The sequence below is a fragment of the Lygodium microphyllum genome, chromosome 16, assembly GCF_053477565.2.
Source record: "Lygodium microphyllum isolate KBCC chromosome 16, Lygodium_microphyllum_v1.1.10, whole genome shotgun sequence".
In the NCBI taxonomy this organism is placed as follows: domain Eukaryota; kingdom Viridiplantae; phylum Streptophyta; class Polypodiopsida; order Schizaeales; family Lygodiaceae; genus Lygodium; species Lygodium microphyllum.
The window spans coordinates 104,074,911-104,099,860 of NC_141150.1; the positions used below are offsets into that span (position 1 = coordinate 104,074,911).

At 46.3% G+C, this 24,950-nt stretch overlaps 1 protein-coding gene across 5 annotated transcripts in view; it reads left to right on the top strand.

Moving 5' to 3' along the window:
- LOC148023184 (rhamnogalacturonate lyase B-like) overlaps positions 1–24,950 on the top strand; it is a 240,983-nt gene that overhangs the window by 191,392 nt on the left and 24,641 nt on the right. For all 5 annotated transcript variants that reach the window (XM_087696158.1, XM_087696159.1, XM_087696160.1 and 2 more), the window contains one exon: positions 17,586–17,727. In XM_087696158.1, the coding sequence (XP_087552284.1) occupies positions 17,586–17,727 (142 nt within the window). The remainder of the gene's footprint in view (positions 1–17,585; positions 17,728–24,950) is intronic.

Genomic DNA, 24,950 nt, shown 5'->3' on the forward strand with positions numbered 1-24,950 from the left:
TAAATGCAGTGTGACTACACATAAAAAATGGAAAAATAATGACAAAATATCCTAGGCAGTCGTGGAGCAGGTAGGCACTGTCATGGGGTGGAATCCAACTTATAGACAAAGAAAATGCACAAGAAATGTGCCTAAAATGGAGGAAATGCATAGAAATGCACACTAAACTGTAAGAGCTCCAATGTCTCTTTGTCAGATTTTGACAGGAGTTGACAACCGGGAGATGACAAGTTGACATGACTAAATGGGGCAGGCTAACAGGAATCATACTCAACTGGTGTCCTGAGATAAAAAAGGATGGGCCCCCTTGAAAATCCTTGTATCCAGATGCTGCTTTTGTCTACTGTGACTCAAGTTGTTATCCCCCCAATCACCATTGTTGTCTTAGTTGTAATGTGGAGCACCATCCTAAGGGATCTCCTCCACACCTTGTGGGTCCTTGGGCTATCCCATAAGTATGTCTGTCTCTCTCTCCTTTACTCTCTGTATCTGATACAAGGTACTTGGACATGTGCCAATTTGCATGCTTTTATATGCTACTAAGAAAAGTAAGATTGAGATCTTCCTAGGTCTAAACCTGCCATTTAAACTCCTTTAGAAGTCAGTAAGTCTGAGATCTTCAGGGGTTTGAACTTGTCGTTTGATCTCCTCCAAAAGTCGGTCAAGAAGGGTGAAGGAATGTGTTGTGTCTACATCTATGTTGGGTAGTAGTTCACATTGCTCTAATCTTGCTCATCTGGTTCCTCCTAACCAGCCTAGTGTTGATATATCCAAAAGAAGGGATGTCACAAGGTCTATCTAGAAAAGGATCCTTTCATATCCACTCTCATGGATCCCACTGTAATACCTAAATAGGCCTTCTTTGATAAAACATGTGCCTCCATCCAATGATCGTCTAAGTAACCAAGTCCATATTTAAATTGTCTCTCCTGTTAGAGCAACGCATTATGATGATCTCTTTTATTAGAGAAACTTGTAAACTCCAATTGATCTAAATCGTCTCGCAAAGTTTGCAATCCTCCTCCACTGTGCTAGTAGCAATCACCTAAGCAAGATGCCAAATCTAGGTGTGAGAAGTGTGTGTATCTGTCCTCCACTCATAGGGCAATCCCTCCACCATTATCTCTATCATGGTCTTGGCTCCCTTGAGGGCCTTGAAGTCTTTGATCTAAGTGCCATGCAGTAAATCTAGAAAAGCAAATTGTCTGTCACCATAGGGGATTCCTCAAAGAAAAATGAGTCCTCTATCCCAAGATGTGGCCGGACTTTGACTCGAGTCAAAGTGCTGGTTGAAGAGGAGAGGCTGAGTCATCTTCTCTTAAACTATGATCAGGGCTAGCTAGTGAAGGCCAAAAGATACTAATCTCAAGGCTCAAATGATGGTGGCTATGTGGTCCCAAATCTCTCTCAAAATCTTGGCCTTGATTTGCTGAAAATTCCAAGTGTAGAGTAGGCGACCATGGTCTTCCAAGTGCAAGTCTAATGGTCCCTATATCTGTACATATCTTTTCCACCTCTCCCAACTTGGGAGAAACCTCTAACAATGAGCTTCATCGATAAGGTTGTACTTGGTAGTCGAGTGCTCAAAGTAATGAAAATTCTTTGCTCGGAAAGAGGCAAGGGTTGTTGTGTGCAACTGATGGAACTAAGACTTTGATAGTTTGTAGCTAGATTGGGATAGCATGGAATGGCCAGTGATCGTGATGATAGCACCTATGATTAGGAGTAAGCCCTCCACCCCATATCCCATTGTTAAAGCAAATCAAGGGCAGCATCTATAGTCACGGAGGCACTCTTTAGGGCGGTGACTTTTTGGCATAGATTATGGGACCTCTTGCATCATAGATACTCCAAATTGGCACTAACTTCATCTAGATAACTAGCAGTAGAGGACGAGAAGAACTGTTGGTTTTGACAAATGACTATTTGGATGAGCCTACATAGTTTGGATATTGACTCCCTTTTACCTTTTGACTACAACCTTGACTGCCCTACACTCTCTCTCAGTCGATCAGAGCTGATATCTTAAGGGTTGAGACAGGGAGGACATGTATCCATCCACTATTCCCTCTAGGATGGAGAATGGAGTTCTATTGGAGTCACTTGTTGCATCTCTCTAATGATGGATGCACTATTCGGCCAGCATACATGGACATCCATCTTTTTTTTTAGTGAAAAGCTCAACCGTTACGTCGCGCTGCTGTCCCCCTGCCCCGATTACGCACCATCCGACTGATCGCCCGTCCGATCGCGCCATCCGATTGTTTGCCCGCTGTCCGATCACTCGCCCCCCCCCGACTGTTTGGCCTCCCGCCTCGACCGATCGTGGCCGTCCCAGCACTGTTCGCGCCTCCCAGTGCTCTTCGTGCGCCCTCGCCCCAACGTTGTGTAACAGTGGCCTGTCTGCCGTTTCCTCCTCCTGCTTGCCTATTCCCCTGGTTGGCCGTTTCCGCCCCCCCCCCCCGAGTGCCACCTTGACGGGAGGCCTGGCCCACGATCAGGCTGCAACACCACTGCCATTGAAAACAGAAACCCCCCCCCCCCCCCCTTTTTCCCCTCCCCTCCAGTTGCTCTCTCCCCCTGCAGCAACTCCCCATTCAGCAACACAGCAGCGTGATAGGTAGGTTCTCCCAGAAGGGACGGGCAATGGAAACCTTTGGTCAGACGCCGGCGTACTCATCGAGTGCCCCCCAGTCGAACACCTTGCGCGTAGTCCTCTCTGAGGAGCAGCTCTTAATCGTCTGAGCTAAGGAGCTGGAGCTAACGAAAACAACAATTTATGGTCAAGTAGTAGGACATTTCCCAGCTAGGGCCCAGCTTCGGGACTGGCTCCACTCCACGCTGAGCATCGGCATGGCGTAGATCATGGAGGCGATCCTATTGGGCCAAGGGATCTTCATGGTCCGCCTCAGTTCGGCAGAAGCAGCTCGTGAGCTACTCGCCAGTTCACCATATACATCCGTGAAAGGGGTCATATACATGGTCCCTTGGTACAGTGGCTTCACTGTGGAGGCGTTCGCACTCCACAACAGGTTTCTTTGGCACTCGGTCACCCTCCTCTTCCCCGGCCTGGCGATTGAGTACTGCCAGTTGGTGGAAGACTTTGGGAGGCTCTTCGGCACTGTCCTCGCGTCCTTCGCGGATGCAGTGACAGCGGCAGGGGTCCCAAAGGTACGGGTGGCAGTGAAGGAGGTTAAGAATATCCCATAGTTCCTAGAGATTGAGGCAAGCGGGCATTCCTTTAGGCAGCAGGTCATTGTGACTGGGCAACCAGGGCACTGCTTGGGCTGCCACGACTTTGGACACCAGGGAGCAGTTTGTATACGGTTTGGAGCCAAGGCGACTCCGCCCACAGGTCCGTAGGTGGACACTGACAGTTTCACAAGGGTCCAGAGGCGACAGAGAGGGAGACGGGAAGGGGGGGTGTAGCTAGCCCCTTAGGCCCAGCCTCGTCAGCAAGGTGATGGCGGACGAGCGCCCCCCTTTCGGCAGAGCACTCCACAGTCTCCCCCCCCCCCCCGCCCGCCCCACCCGACAGGACCGATCCCCCCCATTTTCTCCACATGAGCCACAGACTGCCTCGCCGGAGCCCCCACAGGCCCCTCACCCACTCCCCCCCTCCCTCCACTGACCTTGGCCCACAGCCCCCCCCTTGCCAGGGCTACCACCCCCTCCCCACACCCACCATGCATCTCTAGCCATCCCACCATAGCTCAATCCACTCCACCCCCATCACCCCCCCTACCGAGCACCCCCCCTGATCCACACCTAGGCCAGCTGAGCCCACCCAGACCCACTCCCCCTCCCACAGGAGGTGATGAGCCACACACACCTACCTTCTCTGCACACGAGCAGTCCCCCCCCATCCACACAGCCACCAGCTCATCTGCCCCTACCACCCGCCATACTTTCCCGAGACAGGCACAGCTGCTGCTACAAGAGTTTTTTCACAGTGGCCCATGGTCTTACCTGCGAGTTGCGGAGCGCGAAGTGTTCCCACTACCTCTAGAGGTGGGGATCTTCATGGTTCGTAAGTCAAGGAGGGGCAAGGTCCACCTACTTGCACCACCGGATGGACCAAACTACGCTTTCTTTTTTCAGTCATCTTTCTCAGAAGAGTGGACGACTATACAGATTGAGGAGGAATTGAAGAGTCAGGTGGCAGATCACACCTCCCAGTGGATGGGAGATGAAGGATTAGCATTGTTCGCACAACAGTGGCCAGGTTGCATGATGGACATTAACTGGTGGGTTGGCGCCGACGTCCCGCATCTGAGCATTATCTTTTGAGCCCGCCCACAGTGGGGAGCGCCGAGGGACGTGATCGAGTGGCCCCCGGCAGAGGCGGCCCGCTTCTACCAGTGTACAGAGTCGTGCTTTTCAGCATGGCTGATAGATGGATTGATAGTACCACCTGGAGCATCTATCATCCCTATGGTCCGGCCGAGGGCCACCATGGGAAACTGGAGCTCACCATCCAGACCGGCGGCAAAACGTACCTGCATGCTTCGCAATCTCTCTTCCTCATCTACAGCTTCCACACCGAACATATGCTTGTTCGGTCAGTCACAGGTTTCCCCATGAGCCTACATCTTGCATCCTGGAATGTGAACAGTCTCCACTACAATGGGGCGTGTGGCTCGAGGAAGCTGATTGTTCGGCAGGAGCTGCAGCCTGTCCTCGCCGGACGGATAGACATCTTGCTACTGCAAGAGCACAAGCTTACCCTCGCCCAGGCTCAGCGGGTTGGGAAAGTACTGCTGGGCAGCTCGCATACTTATTGGGAGCAAGCCATAGGTGCCCACGGTAGGAGCGGAGGTGTATGCACCTCTATTGGCACGACTCTCACCACCTGTGTACGAGACCACAAGACGATAGTGACAGGAAGGGCTCTATGGATCAGACTGGATATTGGGGACTCGTGTATTGAAGTCCTCAATGTCTATGCCCCTACGGAGGTTAGGGCACGCATCAGGTTCTGGGTGGAGATTGTAGATGGACTCCTAGAGGTGGATTCTTGGATTGTTGGAGGAGATTTCAACAATCTGGAGGCTTTGGAGGATCAGCAGGGTAGAGGAAGAAACTACCAGGGCATGGAAGGGGAGGAGCAGGAGGCATGGGAGGTCTTTTTCCTTGCAGTCGGAGCACGGGATGCCTGGAAAGACCTTGCCTTCCACAGGAGGGAGAGGTCGTTGGACTTTTCTTGGGGTTACAGGCGGCTAGGCGGAGCGGTTGGATAGGTTTTATGTGGGAGAGTGGGGAGGTTCTTGCGGAGGCCAGATTGAGCAGTTGGCAGGCACCACACTATCCGATCACTGCCCGGTTCTCCTGCCACTTGATCCCCCAGCATCCGCCCTAGATACACGATCTTGTTGGATCCCTGACTCGATCTATAGGAGGGAGGAGGTGTCTAGATAGATAGAGTGGATCTGGACCAGAGAGTGGGTTAGGAGGGACAGGATAGCAGAGGAGGTTGCAGAGGTCCTAGTCGAGTCAAGCAGAATTTGCCAAGAGGCAATCCTACAGGCCAAGCAGCAATGCTGGGAGGAGGAGAGAGCACTCCGACGGGACCTGGCAGCTACGCAGAGATTGTTGCAGGAGGCACCAGGGGGCCCCATCCTCCACGCACAGGAGGTGCGCGCGAGTGCATTTATTGCTGGCCTAGAGGACAGGCACTCGGAGTTCTCTTTCCGTACTTCAGCAGCCTTTTGGGTGCGGAAGGGAGACACGATGTGCAGGGAGTTCTTCCAGGTGCACTAGCCCCGCACTGCGGGAGAACAGATACGTAGCCTTAGGGACCAGTATGGAAGGACCTGTTCTAGCCCTGATGAGGTGATGGAGATTGCCACCGACTATTACACACGCCTCTTCCAGTAGGAGACAGCTTCAATTAGAGGACAGAGATGCAGACAGCAGGTATGGGATCACATCCCGTCCCTCATCACAGAGGAGACAGGACACGCCCTCCTAGTCCCCTCCACAGAGAAGGAACTAGAGGAGGCTTTCCATACACAGGATGGGCAAAAATGCCCAGGGGAGGATGGCCTCTCTAAGGCTTTCTTTACTACCTACTAGGAGGTGGTGAAGGATCCCCCACTGAGGGCTTTCCAGGAGATATTCACCTCAGGACAGATGCCAGGGAGGATCTCGGCAGGCCTTATCAGTCTTCTCCTCAAAGGGGGAGACCGGTTGGAGCTATCCCAGTGGAGACCGATCACCTTATTGTCAGTGGCCTATAAGGCTCTGGCTCTGGCAAAGATGATTGGTAGACGATTATGCCATGTGCTTCCAGACATCATTCATGACACATAGACAGGCTTTGTCCAGGATAGGAGCATCCTAGCCAATGTATTTACATTCTTTGAGGCGACAAAGTGGGCTCAGCACAGTGGGCAAAGACTGACAGTACTTCTATTGGACTTCGAGAAAGCCTACGACAGGGTGGACTGGGATTTCCTAGAGGGTATCATGGTGAAGTTAGGATTTCCCCACGCTTGGATTCGCGGGGTCTCCGGCCTGTACAGATCAGCCACCAGCAAGGTTCTCATAGGCGGAAGGCGAGGGGTGGAGGTCCGGCTGGAGAGATCGGTTCGAAAGGGCTGCCCCCTGGCCCCCTACCTGTTCCTACTCTTCGCAGAGGCAATGTCCCACTTCCTCAGGTGACGTGTGTGGACTACGCGGCCTCCGACTTCCAGTGAGAGAGGAGACCGAGTTGTTAGACTCAGAGTATGCTGACGGCACATGACTCTACATAGAGGACGATGAGGTGATACTGGAAAGAATGAGGCTGGCTCTTGAGGTGTTCTGTGTTGCAGCGGGTGCGAAAATCAACTGGCGAAAGTCGGTTGGTTTCCTCACAGACCCGGACTCCAGCACGAAGTGGGGAGTCCACTTGGGTTTCAGATGGGTGAGCAGAGGGCAGACCATCCAATACCTAGGGTTCCAGGTGGGACTTGATATCACTCCTACCCAGCAGTTTCTTCCTGTTCTAGACTCTATTAGGAGGAAACTGACCTACTAGAGCACGGCTTGCCTCTCACTAGCCGGTCGAGCCCTGGTGGTTAACCAGGTCCTCCTAGCGACGGCTTGGTACATCGCCTCGTGTTGGTGTTTCTCCTCATCGTACGTAGGGCAGCTTCATTGCCTAGTGCGGAATTTTCTTTGGTCGGGGTCTGATGGCTCCAGAGACTCCAGGGCCAAGGTAGCGTGGGCGACCATCATACGACATCGATCAGAGGGAAGACCCAAAATATCAAAGTATGGCCCTCTTGGGCAAGCTAGTTGTCCGCGGTCTCACACCAGGCGGGCAGACCTAGAAGGTCTTACTGCAAGAGGGCCTTCAGGATTGTAAACCGAGGCTTGGTGGGGAGTGGAGGCCGTCCCTGAGATGGATCTTCACTTCAGCCCAGATTACCCCGCCCAGATCACCTTTCTTGCGGAGCCTACTCCGCGTGTGGCAAGGCCTCCGTAAGGCCCTAATCTAGAGCCCCCCAGGTTGCCAGGAGGAAATAGACCGTCAGCCAGTGATCTGGAACCTCTAGGTCAAAGATAGGGAAGGGGCACAGATAGGTGAGCGCCCCCACATCTAGTGGGCTGGGTGGGAGGCCGGCCCGGATCGTTCCATCAGGACATGGCAAGAGGTGTACAGGATGGCAGACAAGGAGGTGCTACAGCGAGTATCAGGGTGCACGAGAGGAGTGGAGTTGAGGAGAAGAGAGATAGACGCAGCAATACCTCCGGAGTGGCTTGCTCCCCCAATGCGAGAACCGATAGAGGCCGGGGAGGTATGGGCAGCCAGGTTCTCTCCAGCAGGCATCCCTCTTTAGGTGGCAGGTAGAGTGGGTGGCGCCCCCCAGGGGACTGTCTTTGCCGTTCAGGAGGGGGGACATCTGGCCCTTGACAGAGGGCAACAGGATGAGGGGATTGCCACCCTTTCATGGAGGAGGATTCGGGTGGTGGGTCTTCAGGGGAAAACTTGGCGGCTGGACCCCTATGTTTTCTGGATGGAGCTCAAGGAGTGGTGCCTTTGGATCTGGGAGGGTAAACCACTTGATGAGCTGGAGTGGGATCCAGGAGAGTGGCTATGGCCGGCCTCTGCAGTTGCAAAAAAGCCACCCAGGTTCCTAGAATACACTGCCAAGATTGGCAAACATGTACTGATGCAGGAGGATATGGACTGGGCGCCGTCATGCAGTAGGCACTCGCCGGAGCATAGCATCACGGAGCCCTTCCGACGGACCTTCTGGTGCCGCCTATGGGATAGTTGGAGGCGGAGGAGGGTGTCGTATTTTTTATGGCTGGTGGCACATGGAGGATTGGCAATAGGAAGCTGGCTTGCCCAGATGCAGAAGAAGGAAGGTTGTAAGCACTGCACACAACAGCTTCTAGAAACCCCAAAGCACTGCCTTTGGTCTTGTGAGGAGGCGCAATTGGTGTGGAGAGGAGCATGCCGTATCCTTCGACGTATAGCCCCCAGCCTCGGGTATATTTCATGGGGAGCTTTTTGTTAGCAGGCAGTTAGCCAGGGCCCTCACCTTCTGTATGAGGCCGAGATGCAGGACACGATTTTCATGATCGAGGCAGGGTCATGCGCAATGGTTGGTTTGGAAGCTTTACCTATCCGACAGGTACTGGAGCCCACAACAGCTTCTAGAAACCCCAAAGCACTGCCTTTGGTCTTGTGAGGAGGCGCAATTGGTGTGGAGAGGAGCATGCCGTATCCTTCGACGTATAGCCCCCAGCCTCGGGTATATTTCATGGGGAGCTTTTTGTTAGCAGGCAGTTAGCCAGGGCCCTCACCTTCTGTATGAGGCCGAGATGCAGGACACGATTTTCATGATCGAGGCAGGGTCATGCGCAATGGTTGGTCTGGAAGCTTTACCTATCCGACAGGTACTGGAACCCACAACAGACCGCTCAAAGATATGGGAGATCATAGGGAGTCTTACTGGATGGCATATCTGGAAGGCGCGATGCCAGGTGGCCTTCAGCGGTGAGAGACTCTCAGCACCTGCGACCTTAGAAGAGCTATGGACCTCCATCATTCATTCCCTCCGCGGCCGATGGGGTCAGGTGCAGGGCGAGTGCAGGGCTCGTCAGGAGCTCCGTGGTCACTTCATGCGTACCTGGGGCGGCCAGGGCCTATTCTTCATGATGCAGGCAGGCAGTCCCGTTGGCGATATACCCCTCCGCCATGGCTTCTTGCCCCCACCCCCCCTAGACCGCCTTGAGAGGCTTGTATACATGATGTAGTGGTGAGTTTGCATCAGCTCCAGTTTATTCTGTTGAGCATGAGCACTCTGTTGTAGTCAGTTCTTTTGAGTAATATAATCAGCCACATTCTACTGGAAAAAAAAAACATGGACATCCATCTCTCCCATAGCATACAGGCTGCTATTGGACAAATTCACACCTCCTCCCATAGGCTACAAATGGAGATAGGCAGATAGACCGACACTCTAGTAGAGGATAGGCCTTGACAGCTTGGTGGCCAAGAGCCTGAGACAGAGGAGTACTACTTATGTAGATGTACAATATACTGACATATGGGAACAATACCACTGCCTCTTCCATGATGGTTTTGGACCTATTCTTCGTGTTAAAGAGTAGGAGGACTAGAGATGCCTAGGTCTTTTCATTTTGGAGCTCCAGAAGCGCTACATAGCAATGTTGCGGGACAGGAGGCCATCTCACCTAGAGGGATCCACAAAGAGAAAAGTGAGAAACTTTTTTCATAGATTAGACCCTAGTGACACTAGTAGCCTAGTAGAGATAGAGCAACCTCACCAAACATCTTCCATTCCACATCGTGGAGTCACATTGGATAGAGCCATTTCACTTTGTTGAGCATAATGACACTGTCTACCAGGATCATGTCCGAGGAGGCCCCACCAAAGTTGGATCAGAGCCATTGTCACAAGATGCTGAATATTCACCACCAGGCATATCAATGGGGCAGTTGGGGACTGCATCATAGCTGAGATCATGTGTAGATCTTGAGCTCAGCTACAGCCTATAGTCTCCATCACAGTTTTGTATATACTTTTGTCAATTTAGTTTTTCCTTTTCTTTCTACAAATGGGATAACACTAGACATTGCTCTACTCTAGCATAGTCCCATCATACACCTATTCTTAGCATTGTTTCATAGGCCATTTACTTATTTTAATGTTATCTTCACATTACTCATGAGATGACATTTGGCATGGATGTACTCTGGATTTTGTCTCATAGACCACATTGGCCTTATGTAGATGGTAATATATATTTCTTTATTTCTCTCCCTTGTCCCTTAAACCTAGGCTGGTAATCCTTTTCTTCACCCCTTGTAGCCCTCCTCTAGCTCCTTTCTTTTCTTTCTATATAGAGGGAATATCTATTAATAACACCTATGAGTATCCTGGTCTCTAATTATAGCAATTACTTGATTCCTTCAAGGACTCATGTGGCTGTTGTCACAAACTTTCCCTTTCCAGTTGCAAGACTATCTGTGGCGTCAAGATTCCAATTGCCAATTTTATTGGATGGCAAAATTTGCACTGATAGTCTCTCATTCAGAGCCTTATCAGTGAATTCATCATCCAGCTGCAGTATTATTAGAGTCATTTCTCATTAGGAGTATTAAACAGGAGGTCTCTACAGCTGAAGATTTTAAGCTGAAATTTTATCCTTTCTTTTTCCAGCAACTGATTAGAGTTCTCTCAACTCAAAGAGGGATGACTGTTTAATTTCAGATCCTTATAATACAACTTACTTAGGTAGGAGTACAGGAAAACGCAGGCTGTAATACTGCTGGGCAGCAAACAAAGCAGACAGCAAGGCAGGGTTGCACCTCCCAGGGATGGGTGGCAGCCTCCAGCAACAGAGCAGCAGCCTGGAGCATGAGCAAAGCAGAGCTAGCAATCACTCATCACTGGCACAGAGAGGGTATCTCATGACCCTTCATAACTGTGTTTTGGAGGAGATTGGATTACAGCTTCGGGTCCAAGAAGATATATCTCTTCTTAAATCTTATAGCTCACATGAATTTGGCAATTGGTACATGGCTCGGTTATGAAAGGGGCCCAATGGCATGTGTAAGATGTGACATTTAGAGGAGATGCAGATGCACTATCTGTAGGATTGTCCGAAAGCTCAGGAGGTGTGGAGGAGAGCCCTCAAAATAGCCTTTCATGGCACAACTGGGACAATGGTAGCAACCTGGGGGCAATAGCTCGGGTCATGGACAGAGGAATAACATCTGGATACAAGGATTTTCAGGGGAGCCACTCATTTCTCATTTTTGGCAGCACTGAGAGGATTTCCACTCCAGATTATTCAAAAGCACAGTGGATTCAGTGTCATTGTTACATATGGGAGCTGATTGCTAGCATCATTGTTTGGTTCATTTCAACTATGAGGTGCAGCGTTTGGCAATATAGCCCACCCAATTTGGGTGTTCACTCAACCCTTGTATCTATGATGCACGTAGCTGCCTCTGACAGGGCCCATTTTCTTCTCCTTGGAAAAGAAGAGCTTGATAACTAGTCTTAGTGGATTCTGCAGCTGATATGCAGTTTTAAGGAAAGCAACACCATAAAGGGTTGTTTTACTGAAGCAGAGAGTATGACTTTGCCTTTGTAAGACTTCATGGGTTGTACATATTACTTCTGCTAATATAGTTTCCATGTTTATTTTTTCCAGAGAAAAGTAAAAATTCTAGTAACGCACCTCCGAACAAAACGTCCCAAAGCAAAAAACCAAGTACAAAGCAACCCTATAAGGGACTTCCATATCAAAAATTATATAACACAAGGAAGTCTATTACAAAGCTTGAGTGCATAGCTAGTCGGGAGGTCTATAATGCCAAACCATGTGGGTCTGGAAGAGGAAAAAGGTGCAAGGACCCCATGTCTTTAGAGAAGCATCTCTCCTCATCCTCATAGTCTTCGAACTGCCCTATATTCTCTCCCATCTCCTACGAAGAGTATGCACAATCTCAGTAGCGATGTTCAAATGCCCTTGGGTCCATACTGTTTGTGAGAAAATCTGGCATGTCCTGCCCACAAGCTGCCCCGAGATGAGATAAGCTCGATACTGTTGTACATCCTCATACCCACAAGTTGGGTCTCTGTCAATTAACCATGCAACTATACCCCACAACAATCATAGAATCTGTAGTGCCATGAAACACCATCCTAAGGGCTCTCTTGGAGACCTCTTGAGCCCGGGGACAATCCCATATGCAATGCCTCTAAGTCTCCTCATGCTCCCCCCATCTAGCCCAAGGAATAGGGTGTCTACCATAGCCAGGCCATGTACCAATTGCTAAACTGGTGTGCTAGTAACCAAAGAAAGAGTCGAATCTTTCTTGGTCTAAATCTGTCCTCCAATCTCCTCTAGCAGTTTGCAAGGAAAGGCTATGAGATACCCTAGATAGTCCAGTGCTCAGTTGCAGCTGGAAGCACTCTATGCCCAATGTATGCCCAATGTCTCCATCCATCTTCCATACAAGTCTCAGGGTCTAGGTCTGTGTACCAAGTCTTATCACAATGAACCACAACTCTAATCCTTTCTCGAGAGAATCTTATGAGCTCTTAACTAATCCAACTTCTCTCGCCTATGTCTCCCATCCATCTTTACTAAAAAGTAAACACACACTCTCCATTGGTGGCTACCATTGCAAGAAGGATCTCTCCTCTAGTAAAGAGCCCTATCCATGTCTGATTTGTCACTGTGTCATTCCTCCATTGAAGGGGTACTACCTCCTTGGTGCTCTCCATTATGACTCTGGCCCCCCAATACCTCAAAGTCTTTGTCTCTATATATGGATTGGAAGCTCCAAAAAGGCAAACCACTACACCATTGTAGAAGCTACTTGTGCAAAGAACCTCCCTAAGATAGGAGGGTCATCTCTCCAATGCTGTGACCTCTCTCTATCTAGAGTAGCTGATTAAAAAGAAGTGGCTGCCTCAACTTCTCTTCAACACTTGTTGAGTCAATTTGATGAACTCTCGTAGATATTGATCTCCATGCCCATATAATAGATGCAACAAATCTGACCGCAAAACTATTCCGAAGTCTTGTAGCTTGGATATGCTAAAAAAGCCAATGTGTGCTAGGCTACTAGGGCCCTTCATGAGGAGGAGCCATGGTCTCTAATCTCCATAATAGTAGCTTCTTCCATGGCTCCTTGCCTTAGAGAAGGCCCTTGACAATGAGATTTACCATCACTTGCACTACTTTGACTATCTAGTCAATAACTGCCAAACTACCCTTCGATCTAGGTTGGTGATAACATCCCAAGCTACCTCCACTTGACCAAATGAGATTCCTAATGAGTTGCTTATTGGCCAATGCATGACCTAGAGAAGGCCCAACAAGAAGTTATGTACCACATGGTGGCTAACAAAACTTGATTTGCAACTACCACCTTGCTTGATAGTGATAGTCTTGTTGTGCTCCAATATAGAAGTCTTTGTCTTATGCTAAGTAATAAGGGTGCCAATTATTGCTCTGAAGAACTGTCAATGCCTACATGGCAGCCTAGGTATCTAATAGAAGTGCCATAGGGGATCCAAGTGAAATTCTCATGTGGTTTCCAGTTTATCTGTCCTACATCAGAAACCCAAAATCCATAGGATTTGTGCCAATTAATCAGAGCTCCTGAAGCTTTGTTGAAGACCTCCATCGCAGCTATAAAGGCCCTAAAATTTTTCTCATCCCCATCCAAGTAAATAGATGTATCATTTGCAAACTCTACATCTAGCAACTCCTCAAAGTCTGGAATGGGAAGTTTGATGCCTCAAATACTTGTTTTCCTATCCCTTAGGAAGGAGCTTATAGGTTCAAGGGGGCATCATTGTCTCATTGACCTCTGAAAGTTGAATCTGGCACCTGTGACTCCACTAATGAGGACTTGACTATGAGCTGAAGAAGATAGCACCCAAACACCTTTGATCTGCTAGTCTAGGAAACCCATCCTCAACATGGTGCCCTCTAGAAACTCCCAGTTTACTTTGTCCTATGCCTTCTCAAAATCCAGAAGCAAAACAATGAGTTTTTGTCCCGTGGATCACGTAGAAGCTATGGATTCCTAGAAGGTGAAAATAAGTGAACGATGTTGTGCTCCTGAACAAAACTAGTCTAGGTAGGGTGAATGAGGTCTAGGATCATTTTGGCTAGGATTTTATACACTATTCCGAGCAAAGTGATTGGTCTCCAATGGGTGATCTCCAATTCGTCTCCGTTACTCTTTGGGATGAGGTAAATAAATCCCTCTGATATCCTTTCTGGCATATCTCCAAATGCCATGATCTTTTGACATGCCGCTAAGTGTCATGTGTTGATCACATCCCAATAGCTCTAGAAGAAAGCCCTATCCAGTCCATCATCCCGTGGGTACTTGCTTGATGATAGTGCTAGCAAGGCCTTGGCAATCTCCTCCTCTGAGAATGGGACTATCAAATCTATCCTCATGTTCTCTGTGACCACTGTCTTGGTATTCTGCCACACAATCTCTCTATCCCTCTCCAACCTAGAGGCCTTGTTGTCGTGCCCAATAAGCCGTGTAATAATCTGTGGCCACCTAAACAACCTCCTATGGCCCTTTGGCAAGGGATCCATATGCTCTTCTAAGTCTCCTAACACCTTGTCTAGAGTGTTTGGGGCTAGTGGTGCGAAATAATTTTGTTGACCCTATCTCTTGCTTGTGTCCAGAAAGAGGCCCTCACATGGTACTTGTACTTTGATCTAGCATCCTTCATAGCATTTGTTTCTGCTTTGGCTGCATACATCCCCTTTGCCACCCACCTACATCCTGGTTGTCTTTCCTCCTCCCTTTGAAGTGCTGACAATGAGACTCTAGTAGCCCTCTCTTTCTCTAAGAGACCTTCTGTCTTGCTCCCAAGATAAGAACCAACCGTACTGGTGCATGATCTGATAAGGTGGTTCCTCGAAGAATACCGGCTAGACCCCCCTTGTCACAAGCCCAGTCGTGTGCACAGAATCTGTCGAACCAGAAGATCTTGGCACCGGCTGTCCTATCTCTTCTAGAGAACTACAAAGAATCTATAAATGTGCCAAACTCTGCCATGAACCAAGTGTCTTGTCCTCTGATATGGAAGATAAAATGCTTCGAAGTTACTTGCTCTCCTCTTGTGATAATGTCTATGCATCTGCCCCTTCTATCCTCCAAGGCCTCGACCATATTAAAATTGCCACCCAGAATCCAATGGTCAACGTGAGGTAGAGACTAAGCGTATTCCAAAAAGGTCTTCTCTCCCTTTGGCTATTGGAGGGCGTATATGACTAGCAAGCCTATTAATTCCTCCACTCTCACAAATATCCAAAGTGCTCTCCTTGCTATAAGGATGCCCCAATCTTGTACTACATGGAGCCAATGCTCACCAACACAAAGGCATAAGCTTGCTTGTGTCTTTGTGGCTCTAGGGTGGGTGCCCAATATGTGAAACTTTATCTGAGTAACAGCTTTCCACTGCATTGAGAAATCCTCCACTTTGAGAGGTGATGCTTTTGTAGCATAAGAAAATCCATTGATCCTCCAACTAGTGCTCTATGGAGATCCTGTCTCATGCGGCTCCGTCCTTGGCAGAAAGTCTTCCACCAAAGCCTCAAATGTTCCATGAGAGGATCCTCAAGGAGATCGTCTAAGTCTCTCAGACTGGAGTGGCTCCATGGACCATACATGTCTCTTTTGCTGCCTAGTGTATATGCTGTCATGTCTCATCGCTGCAGTTTCTACAGCCCCATGAAGAGATGGAAATTTGATGGAGTCTAAAGAATCATCTGAATCTGTGTCAACCTCTTCGCTCACTCCCTCTCTTTGATGAGTAATTGGATCCAATTCTCTCTATGGGAATCTCTCCCTCTTGTTGAGTATCAGGGACCTGATAAGCAAACTGTTCAGTGGAGGCCTGAACTATGAGATCCATCTTAACCAGTCCAGGTGCATTCATCACAGCCTCACAAGGCTGGGGGGTGTGAGCTAGTTGCTCCATCCCACATGGGGAAGTCACTGCCACTCTAGCCGTTAGTGATACCGCAAGTGACCACCTCTCTCACCTGTGGCTTCAGAGAGGGAACCTCAGGTAGAGTCATCTTTGTTGCCTCAAGTGGCAATCAGATTCCTATGTGCAGCAAGCCTGGGATCCCTAACAACCATCCATTGTCTCTCAGTCTGCTACTCTCACCCTTGTCTTTGTTTTTGCCGCCTCCTTTTTCTAGTGGCTCGTCTCCTCTGCCACTCCCTCTCACTCCTATGAGGCAAGGCCCTCCTCCATCCTGAAAGGAGCTCAGATGAGGCCTAGTATTTTGTCTCCTCTGCTGCATCCTAGAGCAATCTGCTACAAGGTGGCCTACCATCCTGCAAGCGAAGCACTGTCTTGGGAAACCAGTGTAATATATCATCTAAATCATACACCCTCCATGCATTGATGGAATCTTGATGGCTCAAGGAAGGGACCATAACCCTGACAAATGGGTGTTGAGGTTGTCCCTCCGCCACCGCCTCTATGACGGCCCTGTCCCGCTGAATGATATGCCCAAAAGCTTACCAATTTGGGCTATATGAGGCAAGAAATACTCGTCAACGCCAGGGAGATATGCCATGATAGCCATACCATCTCCAAGCATGGCATAATCCCTGCCCTCAATCCATCTATCAAAGAAGGCAACTGCAATTCGGATGTCTTATGGGCTAGTGGCAAGTGCCACTGTAGACTCTGCTTTGTTGTGCTAAAGCTGACCTTGAAACGCCCTTACCCCAATGGGGTTACCTTTGTAACTCTCGCTGTTACTCAGAAAAAAAGGGGGAAAAATGAGTCCAAATATGCTGATCCTGCGTAATTCAAGGCATTACTTACCTAGAGTGTGAAATGTTCACAGAAAAAGGAAAAACAAGTCCCAATCTGCTGTTCCCACTTAAATTGAGATATATATTCTAAATTGCCAAATATGAAACATGTACAAATGATCAAGTTCTCTCTCTCTGGCCATGAGGCTCTAAGTAGTCCTCAACATGTTAGAAAGATAAAGGCTAAAATATAGAAAAACTCTTCTCCTCTCACCTCCATGCTTTCCTGTTTTCCTTGTCCTGTTTGCACACCTTTTTCCCAAATCTGCTCATCTCACCTACATTGCTGAATATGACATAAAGTAATCAACTCGTTTCTCTGCCCATATGTAATACTAAAATGGTCCCTCTCAATTGTGGTAGATGTGAGGAGGATGAAAGCAAAACTTTAGAAAATAACCAATATTATTGCTAGATGATTTATTTGTCTCAAAACTAGGCGATCCTTTGAAAGCATAAGAACATCAGTTATTAGAAATAAATATGCAAATTTCTTCAAGTCCAAAACATGACCAACATATACTGAATGACTTTAGTATTATATGCTTATATTTAACAATTATATTCCACAGAGTCTAATAGGTATTTTGACAGACAGTAAGGTCTATAGAAATCTGTCTTTTGGTGATTTTCTTTCTATCATTATTTGGTGCTTTTCTTTCTATCATATCTAAATAATAGCAGTATCATGTTCTACTAAATGCTTACTAATCAACACCATTTGATTCTCTAGGGATATCAATTTTGGACCCAGGCAGATGAAAATGGCAATTTTACAATTCAGAATGTCCATAATGGAGTGTATAATCTATTTGGATGGGTACCAGGTGTGCTTGGTGATTATAAGAAGGAAGACATCATAACAATTCAAGCAGGTGTGCTGGATATAATAATGGAAATATCCTAAAAACATCTCCTTTTGGGGGTTTGCAGGGGGCATGCAGTGAGGGCCATGGAAGAGGAAAGGGGGAGGGGGAAGAGGAGAGGGGCATGGTTGGTAACAACACACTAGGCCTGGGCTAAGGGTTCTGCTGAGAAAGGTTGAAGGGTGCAAGGGGAAGGGGCAAGGGGGTTGGTTGGTAATAATACACTTGTTTCAGAAAATGGTAATAGAGTGTACTCTGTCCAAGCGTACTTTGTTTTTGAAGCATCATCCATATGGTTGTGCTAAAAAAACAAAACCCTTTGACCAAAACTGCATGGCAGAAACACAATTGTAGCTTCCAAAGGGTTATGAAAATGCCCCAGAAAGGAAAGCTAATAGGATCGTGATATTACGTGAAGCTACAAAATGAGATATGTTAGAAGTATCATGCAAACTAATATTATATTGAATCAAGACCTTTTCTTTGAACTTTTTTAAATTTTATCATTAGTAGCATTTACATCGTGAAGCTGAAATCTTAGATACTTTGACAATAACATGAAAGCTAATACTATGAATCTTTTCTTTGAAGTTGTTTAAAATTTAAGTTAATTCTAGTAAGATTAGATTCTGGTCATTTGTGATTGTACTTTTGTGCAAAGGAGAGAAGGTGGGGAGGAGGTTTTAGAATCAGGCATGGGGTCTGGGGCAAGTTGCTCAAAGCAATATGCTCACTCTGCAAGTACACAGACCTGTAGAGGCAAGAAAAACCCTCATGGAGTATCCACCAAAAACTCCATAGAAAGTAGCAATGGAGCACAAAAACCTCCCGAAATTCTCTTGAATTATTACAGATGCTTTGGAGATGTAGTAGAGAAGTGAGTAGAAATGTTGCGGAGGAGTTTGTGGAGAAGTCCTCCGAATTGCTATACAGAAGTAGAGAATGTTGCAGAGAAGTCGAGAGAAGTGCTATGCAGTACTAGCTAATTCTATAGAGAAGTCGAGAGCACTGCAGGGAAGTAATGAGAAGTGGAGAGTGCCTGTTCATAGAGCATCCGGGTTGTCTTCATGGAGCAGGCCATCTTCATAGAGGATGCTACCTTAGGAGGGATCATTTTCACCAATTGTCATGAGGGTGGAGCTCTATTAGCTCTATTCCCCTTCATTTGTGGAGGGTCCTCCACAGATCTTCCCTTTGCCTCACCCATCAGGCTATCATTCATCCCAACTGCTCCATCCCATCCCCTGACATGGCCTCTGATGGTTCCCTTGGACCCTTTATTGCTTTTAGAGGTGGATACCAATATAACTGATGCAGTTGTTGATTCCTTGGCCCTTCTATCAGTCTTAGAGGGGGATTCACATGATCATTAGGAGCTCCTTCAGCTTTTTGGTCTTTACAGGGCCTTTCCATCATCCAGGGGCTACTTTCCCTCTTCTCCTAGCCACCCTTCCTTGCTGCTAGCATGCCCAGCCCACAACCATTGGTCCCAAATGTTCATCTCTTGCAGCAGTCCATCTTGGTGTCTTTGATAGCTCCTTGCTAGTGTTATCTGTTTGGATCCGTGACTTGACTCATCCATTCTCAACTGGATACCTTCAGGGTGACCCATTCAGGACCACTTCACTCCCATTGGCATGTTCAGGCCAATCCGTATGCAAAGCGGGCCATACTGCTGGTTTTCTTCATCAATAGACATCATTAACATTGGCATATTTCAATCTTCCATCGGATGCTTTGCTTCTTTGGCCCTCAGCCACAACCAAGATCTAAGAGGGGGTGTTGGGAGACATGTTTCTCTTATGTCTTTCTCCCATGTTCATCTCTTACTCGTGAGCCTCAGTCTTTGTCAAATGAGGACTTTGGGAGCTCTGGCACTGTCCTTGTTTATGAGTAGTTCTCTTTTTACAGTAGTAGCCTTCATCATAGACAGGATACCTCAGCCTGCGTGGTCACGTCCTTTCTGTTCTGAGCCTTTACCAGGCAGCCCACATGGTATCATTAGCAATTGTTCCTTCTCTCCAGATGGCAGCATGTTGGCACCCTTTCAGGTGGTCGAATTTGCTACAGCAGGCCGGCCAGTTTCATCATTTTGCTCTTTATATAGTCCCCCCTCTCCTATGTGCTTGATTATTGTCAAGAGAAGTTGTGCTCGACACTATGTTTGAGTTCAAATATGCAGGAAATGTATCCAATTTGGTCGCCGGCTGCAAACGCATGTTCTCCATCAGTTCATCTGTTGTGTGCACATCCTCTCAACTTGTTGCAGTTAATGCATCTGACCATGCCGCCTGTTCCTCTCCATTATCCTCTTTCATTTATTAATATAAAGTCTTTGAACTAAGGCTTTAAAAAGCCCATTAAAAACTCTTAATGCTTGTGCCTCGTTCACATTGTACAGTCAAAACTCGTTTAACTATAATACTATTTTCATGCTACTCCTGTCTAAAATCGATTCAGCATAAGTCCCTTTTATACTGCCTATCCAAACTGTTTCATTTATTAATATGAAGCCTTCATATATTAATATAAAGCCTTTGAACTAAGGCTTTAGAAAAGCCCCATTAAAAACTTGTTATACTTGAGCCTTGTTCACACTGCCCCTTCAAAACTCGTTTAACTATAAATCTGTTTTCACACTGCTGCTGTCAAAAACCAATTCATTATAAGTCCTGTTCAGACTACCTATCCAAACTCTTTTACAAAAGGGCTGTTCACACTCTTAAAAGGCCAAAACCAGGTATTATAAAAGTATAAGGGATTTGTTCGTCTACAACTTTTCCACTCATTGATCAAATCCTTTATGATCTCCCAAAATCTTATTTTTGTAAGGAATTAGACACCACCAAGCGTCACTATAAGCTTGTTAAGACCTCTTTGAAATATCATGGTTTCAACTTCTATTCGGGATTGAAAATTTTGAAGGGGAAGAAAAATATCATGCATGGCCTACACAAATTCAGCTCTTGCCACCTATGAACAAAAAATTATGGATCAAACCTATGCACAAAAAATTATGGACCATAATTCGAGATGATCCTCCACCACAATCAATTGAAGAATACGTTGAAGAAGATGAACAAGCGCCAGCTTTGATTGGACTTCACCTAGCCCCAAGACTCATCCATCATATAAATATCATAGGGACCACAAAAAAAGCATAGGAAGAATTAAACAAAACCTTTAAAACAAAGACAAAGAACCAAGAAATGTATTAAAATTTCACTTCTACATCTTGCATCATGAATTTCAAGATTCGCTTGTAGAACATGTGTCTAAACTAGGAAGCATAATAAGCCAACTTCAAAATATCAAAGTGACATCCCTGAGAAGGATGCAATCACAATGTTATTAGTATGTCTTCCAAAGGAGTATGAATCTTTAAAAGATACACATGTACTTTTGAATCACCAAAATTTGAAGAGCGTATTTTATTGCTTTTGCTAAAAGGGAAGCAACTCAAAGACAAGCCAAGTCATCTACAAGCTAAGACACTGTGGTTTTTTACAAAATATGGCACAACAAAGGAACCTAAAGAATGCTATCACTATAGGAAGAAAAGGCCACATTAGTCCAAAGATGTAGATTAAAGCACTTACCTAAATGCAACTATTGGAAAAAGGATTGGTCATCATGAAGAGGAATGCAGGTTTTGAAAGCAATCAAACTTTATGGAAGAAAATAAGGACACAAAGAGGAAAGATTTGTTTTGAAGGCCAAGAAGACAAAGCACTAGAAGATGATGAAAAGGAGCACTCGACCACCTACTAGTAGTGGCACAAAGGTACCTAGTGAGGGGGGGACAACAAAACTTGACCACCTTGAAAGTAGCCATAGCAAGCACGAGGTAGGGGTGTTGAGAGAAGTGTTGCTCGACACTATGTGTGAACTTGTATGCAAGAAATGTATCCCATAAGCAAAGAGGGGAGAGAGTGTCCTATCAATGAAGCTATAAAATAATGTACTTGGTTCAAGCTTCATACAGGTAAGAAGTCTATTTGAACATTCTCATCATGTCAATCATAGTGTTTCTTGTTTATGAGCCTCCCTAATCCATGTTTCTTAACATGGTATTAGAGCCTCTCTCCTAGAGGCTGTGAGGTTGTGGGAGCTTTCATAGTTGCCACTCAAAGTTCGGGAGTTCAAGCATTAGAGATGTTGCTGTCTCACAAGCTTGTGGTGTCAAGATTGAAGGTTTGGGAAGTGCCAAGCTCATTAGAGGAGGTCATCATCCATCGAGGTGTAGCTCTTCATTGTGCTCACTATCAAAATTCAGTCCATTTTTTAACGCTTCTATTATCAAGAGGGGGAGGAAGGGCAGCCATTGGAGGGGTTGCACAAGTCCTATTTTGATGGAGAGTTGTGTCATCTACCACTTGCAAGGGGCTGCTTAAGGGCTGTGCTTAAGGAGGTAGCTTGTCAACAAGTTGAGGGCTTTCTTGTGGCCTGAATCATAGGGGCTGCTTGCTTATAAGCTGGGGGCAGCTTGTGTAAACAAGCAGGGCCCTTGCTTGTTTGTGTTTTGCCATGGGAGCTCCAAATTTGGTCACCAGTTGCAAATGCGTATTCTCCATCAATTCGTTTGTTGTATGCACATCCTCTTTGCTTGTTGCAGACAACACGGCTCATCATGCCACATGTTCCTTTCCATTATCCTCTTTCATTTATTAATATATAGCCTTTGAACTAAGGCTTTAAAAAGCTCCGTTAAAAAGTTATGTTCACACGATCTCTAAAGAAAACTGATAATACCTAAGCCTTCTTCACATTGTCCATTCAAAATTGGTTTAACGATAAAACTGTTTTCACACTACTGTTGTCTAAAATCAGTCTAGCATAGGTCTTGTTCACATTGCCTTTGTGAACTATTTCCCAAAAGGATTATTCACATTGTTAAAAGGCCAAAACTGGATATTGTAAAAGCATAAAGGAGTTGTTTATATGCAGGTTTTTTATTCATTGATCAAATCCTTTGTGAGATCCAAAAATATCCCCTTTTTGTAAGGAGTTACACTGCCAAGTGGTACTTTAAGCTGACAAAATTGGATGGGGCAGTGCTTAGAGTGCCCATTGCAGGAAAAATAATCAAGATTTTCAAGAAAAGAGATGAGGAGGATTATGCATTGGAAGAATTTGCAAGAGAAGAGCTTCACAAGTCAAGCTTTATGTTTCGGATCTGATTTTCTAGAAGCAACCTGTAATTTGCTTCATACATTGCAGTGTGTGTGTGATTGGGAAGATCGTGACAACAAATTTGTGGAGATTGAGAAGTGTGTGTGTGATTGGGAAGATCGTGACAAAAAATTTGTGGAGATTGAGATGGTCGTCAGAAGGCAAGGATTGAAGAGTCTCCAACAGCGTATATCCAAAAATCTACCACGAAAAGAGAGGCTTCAAAAGTGACTCTCTCTCTAGCAAGTGGAAGAAGCAAATGCCACATACCCCCTTTGATCTACATAGCACCCTAACTCCTTTGGCACTGCATTGTGGTCATCCACGGGGACACACACAATCAAATATGCAAGTTGGTCTAAATGGAGCTCTCTGCCATCCATGACCACTGGTGATTTGTAGTCCGGATACACCAATGCTGCAAAACCATGGATGGGCTTATGCATCCATGCCGATCTCCTCTTTGCTATCTATAGAACATGTGCACATTGTGCCTCTGATCATCATGCAAGCTCACGCCTCCACCAATGTCACTCTAAAGAAGTTAATGAGAAGGCCCATGGTAAACCCCTTGCAATTACTCATACACAATGGCCTATAAAAGAGAGTAACGACAATCAGAATGGCACAAACTTTCTACTAAAACTACTCATTGTGGCAAAAGCCCTACATGGCTTTGGTCTCCTCTATCTCATACTCATCCCACTTATTCCACAGAGTGGACACCATTGTCTGGCATGGGCAAACTGCACCTCATAAAGGTGCTCCAACAACAACCACATGTAAGCAAATCGAGTTAAAGATTCTCTGTATTCCATGGAGTAGATACCATTGTCTAATCGTACCTCATAAAGGTGCTCCAACAATAACCACATGTAAGAAAATCGAGTTAAAGAAGGCTTTTTCAACTCAAGTGTGCTATACTTGTGATACATGGAAGAAATCACTCCTGCCCGTCACATCGTGCAAGCTATGGAATGTGAAAGGTATTTCTTCGAGCAGTAAGCAGTATCAATTGTGGAGCATAAACAGCATGCTTTGGCAGGATCATCTTATGTATATAAGGATTTTTCCTTTTTTTTTTAGTGGTTGTGTTCCACATAAATCTAGAGTAATGTTGGCCGTCAGATCTTCATTGCAAACATCTTTGATTTCTCAGGACCATTGAGGCAAATTTAAGATTTTGGAAATCCTATATGAGGGAGAGGTTATATGCATAGTAGATGTGTATACTCCCTCTATTGCTCGTGAACATCGTCAGCTTTGGGATGACTTGCATTGCCTTGCCATGGCAGGTCAAGGCTTTGTAATGGGGGATTTTAATTCCTACATCTCTGGATCAGACGATTGGCAGCACTCTATTATGGATGGTCCTGAGCGACAGGCTTGGGATGCTCTAGCAGCTGTGTCTTTGAAACAAGACATATGGTCTTGGATGCATCCCTCTCAATCAAGATATACTTATCGTTCTCTTTAGTATCCAAACACATGGGCCAGATTGGATAGGATCTATATTTTTCAAAGTGATTATTTTCTCCTTGCAGTCATTGATGTGGATAGAGCGACAACATATTTTGTCTGATCACTATCCTTAGATCTTGGAAATGACACACCGTCTTGTTCATGCCTATAAGACTCTCTTGGCTCATTTGCCTCTTCGTTTCAATCAATCCTTTCTCCTACAAAATCAATTTCTTGAATGTATTCAGCAAATAATTGATTCCTTTTAGTCAAGGGTCCTATCAGAGGGGATGGAGGCATGGGCTGTTTTTAGGGATAATGTGCGTATGTTATCGCGACAGTATGGGATTCAGCATGCTTCCCTTTTAGGCATTGAATTGTTGCATGTGCAATCTTTGTTGGCCCATTCATTGTCTCTGTGTCAATCGAGGGACACCATAGATGATTTCCTTACATGCATTGAATGGTTGAAAGGGTGAGTTCAATCTTTACAGGAAGAGGAATATGCTAAATACAAATTGTTGTCCAAAGCGGAAGCTTTGCACGACAATAATTGTCATTCTCATTAATTCTTCGCCCGATTTCATTAGAAATACGCC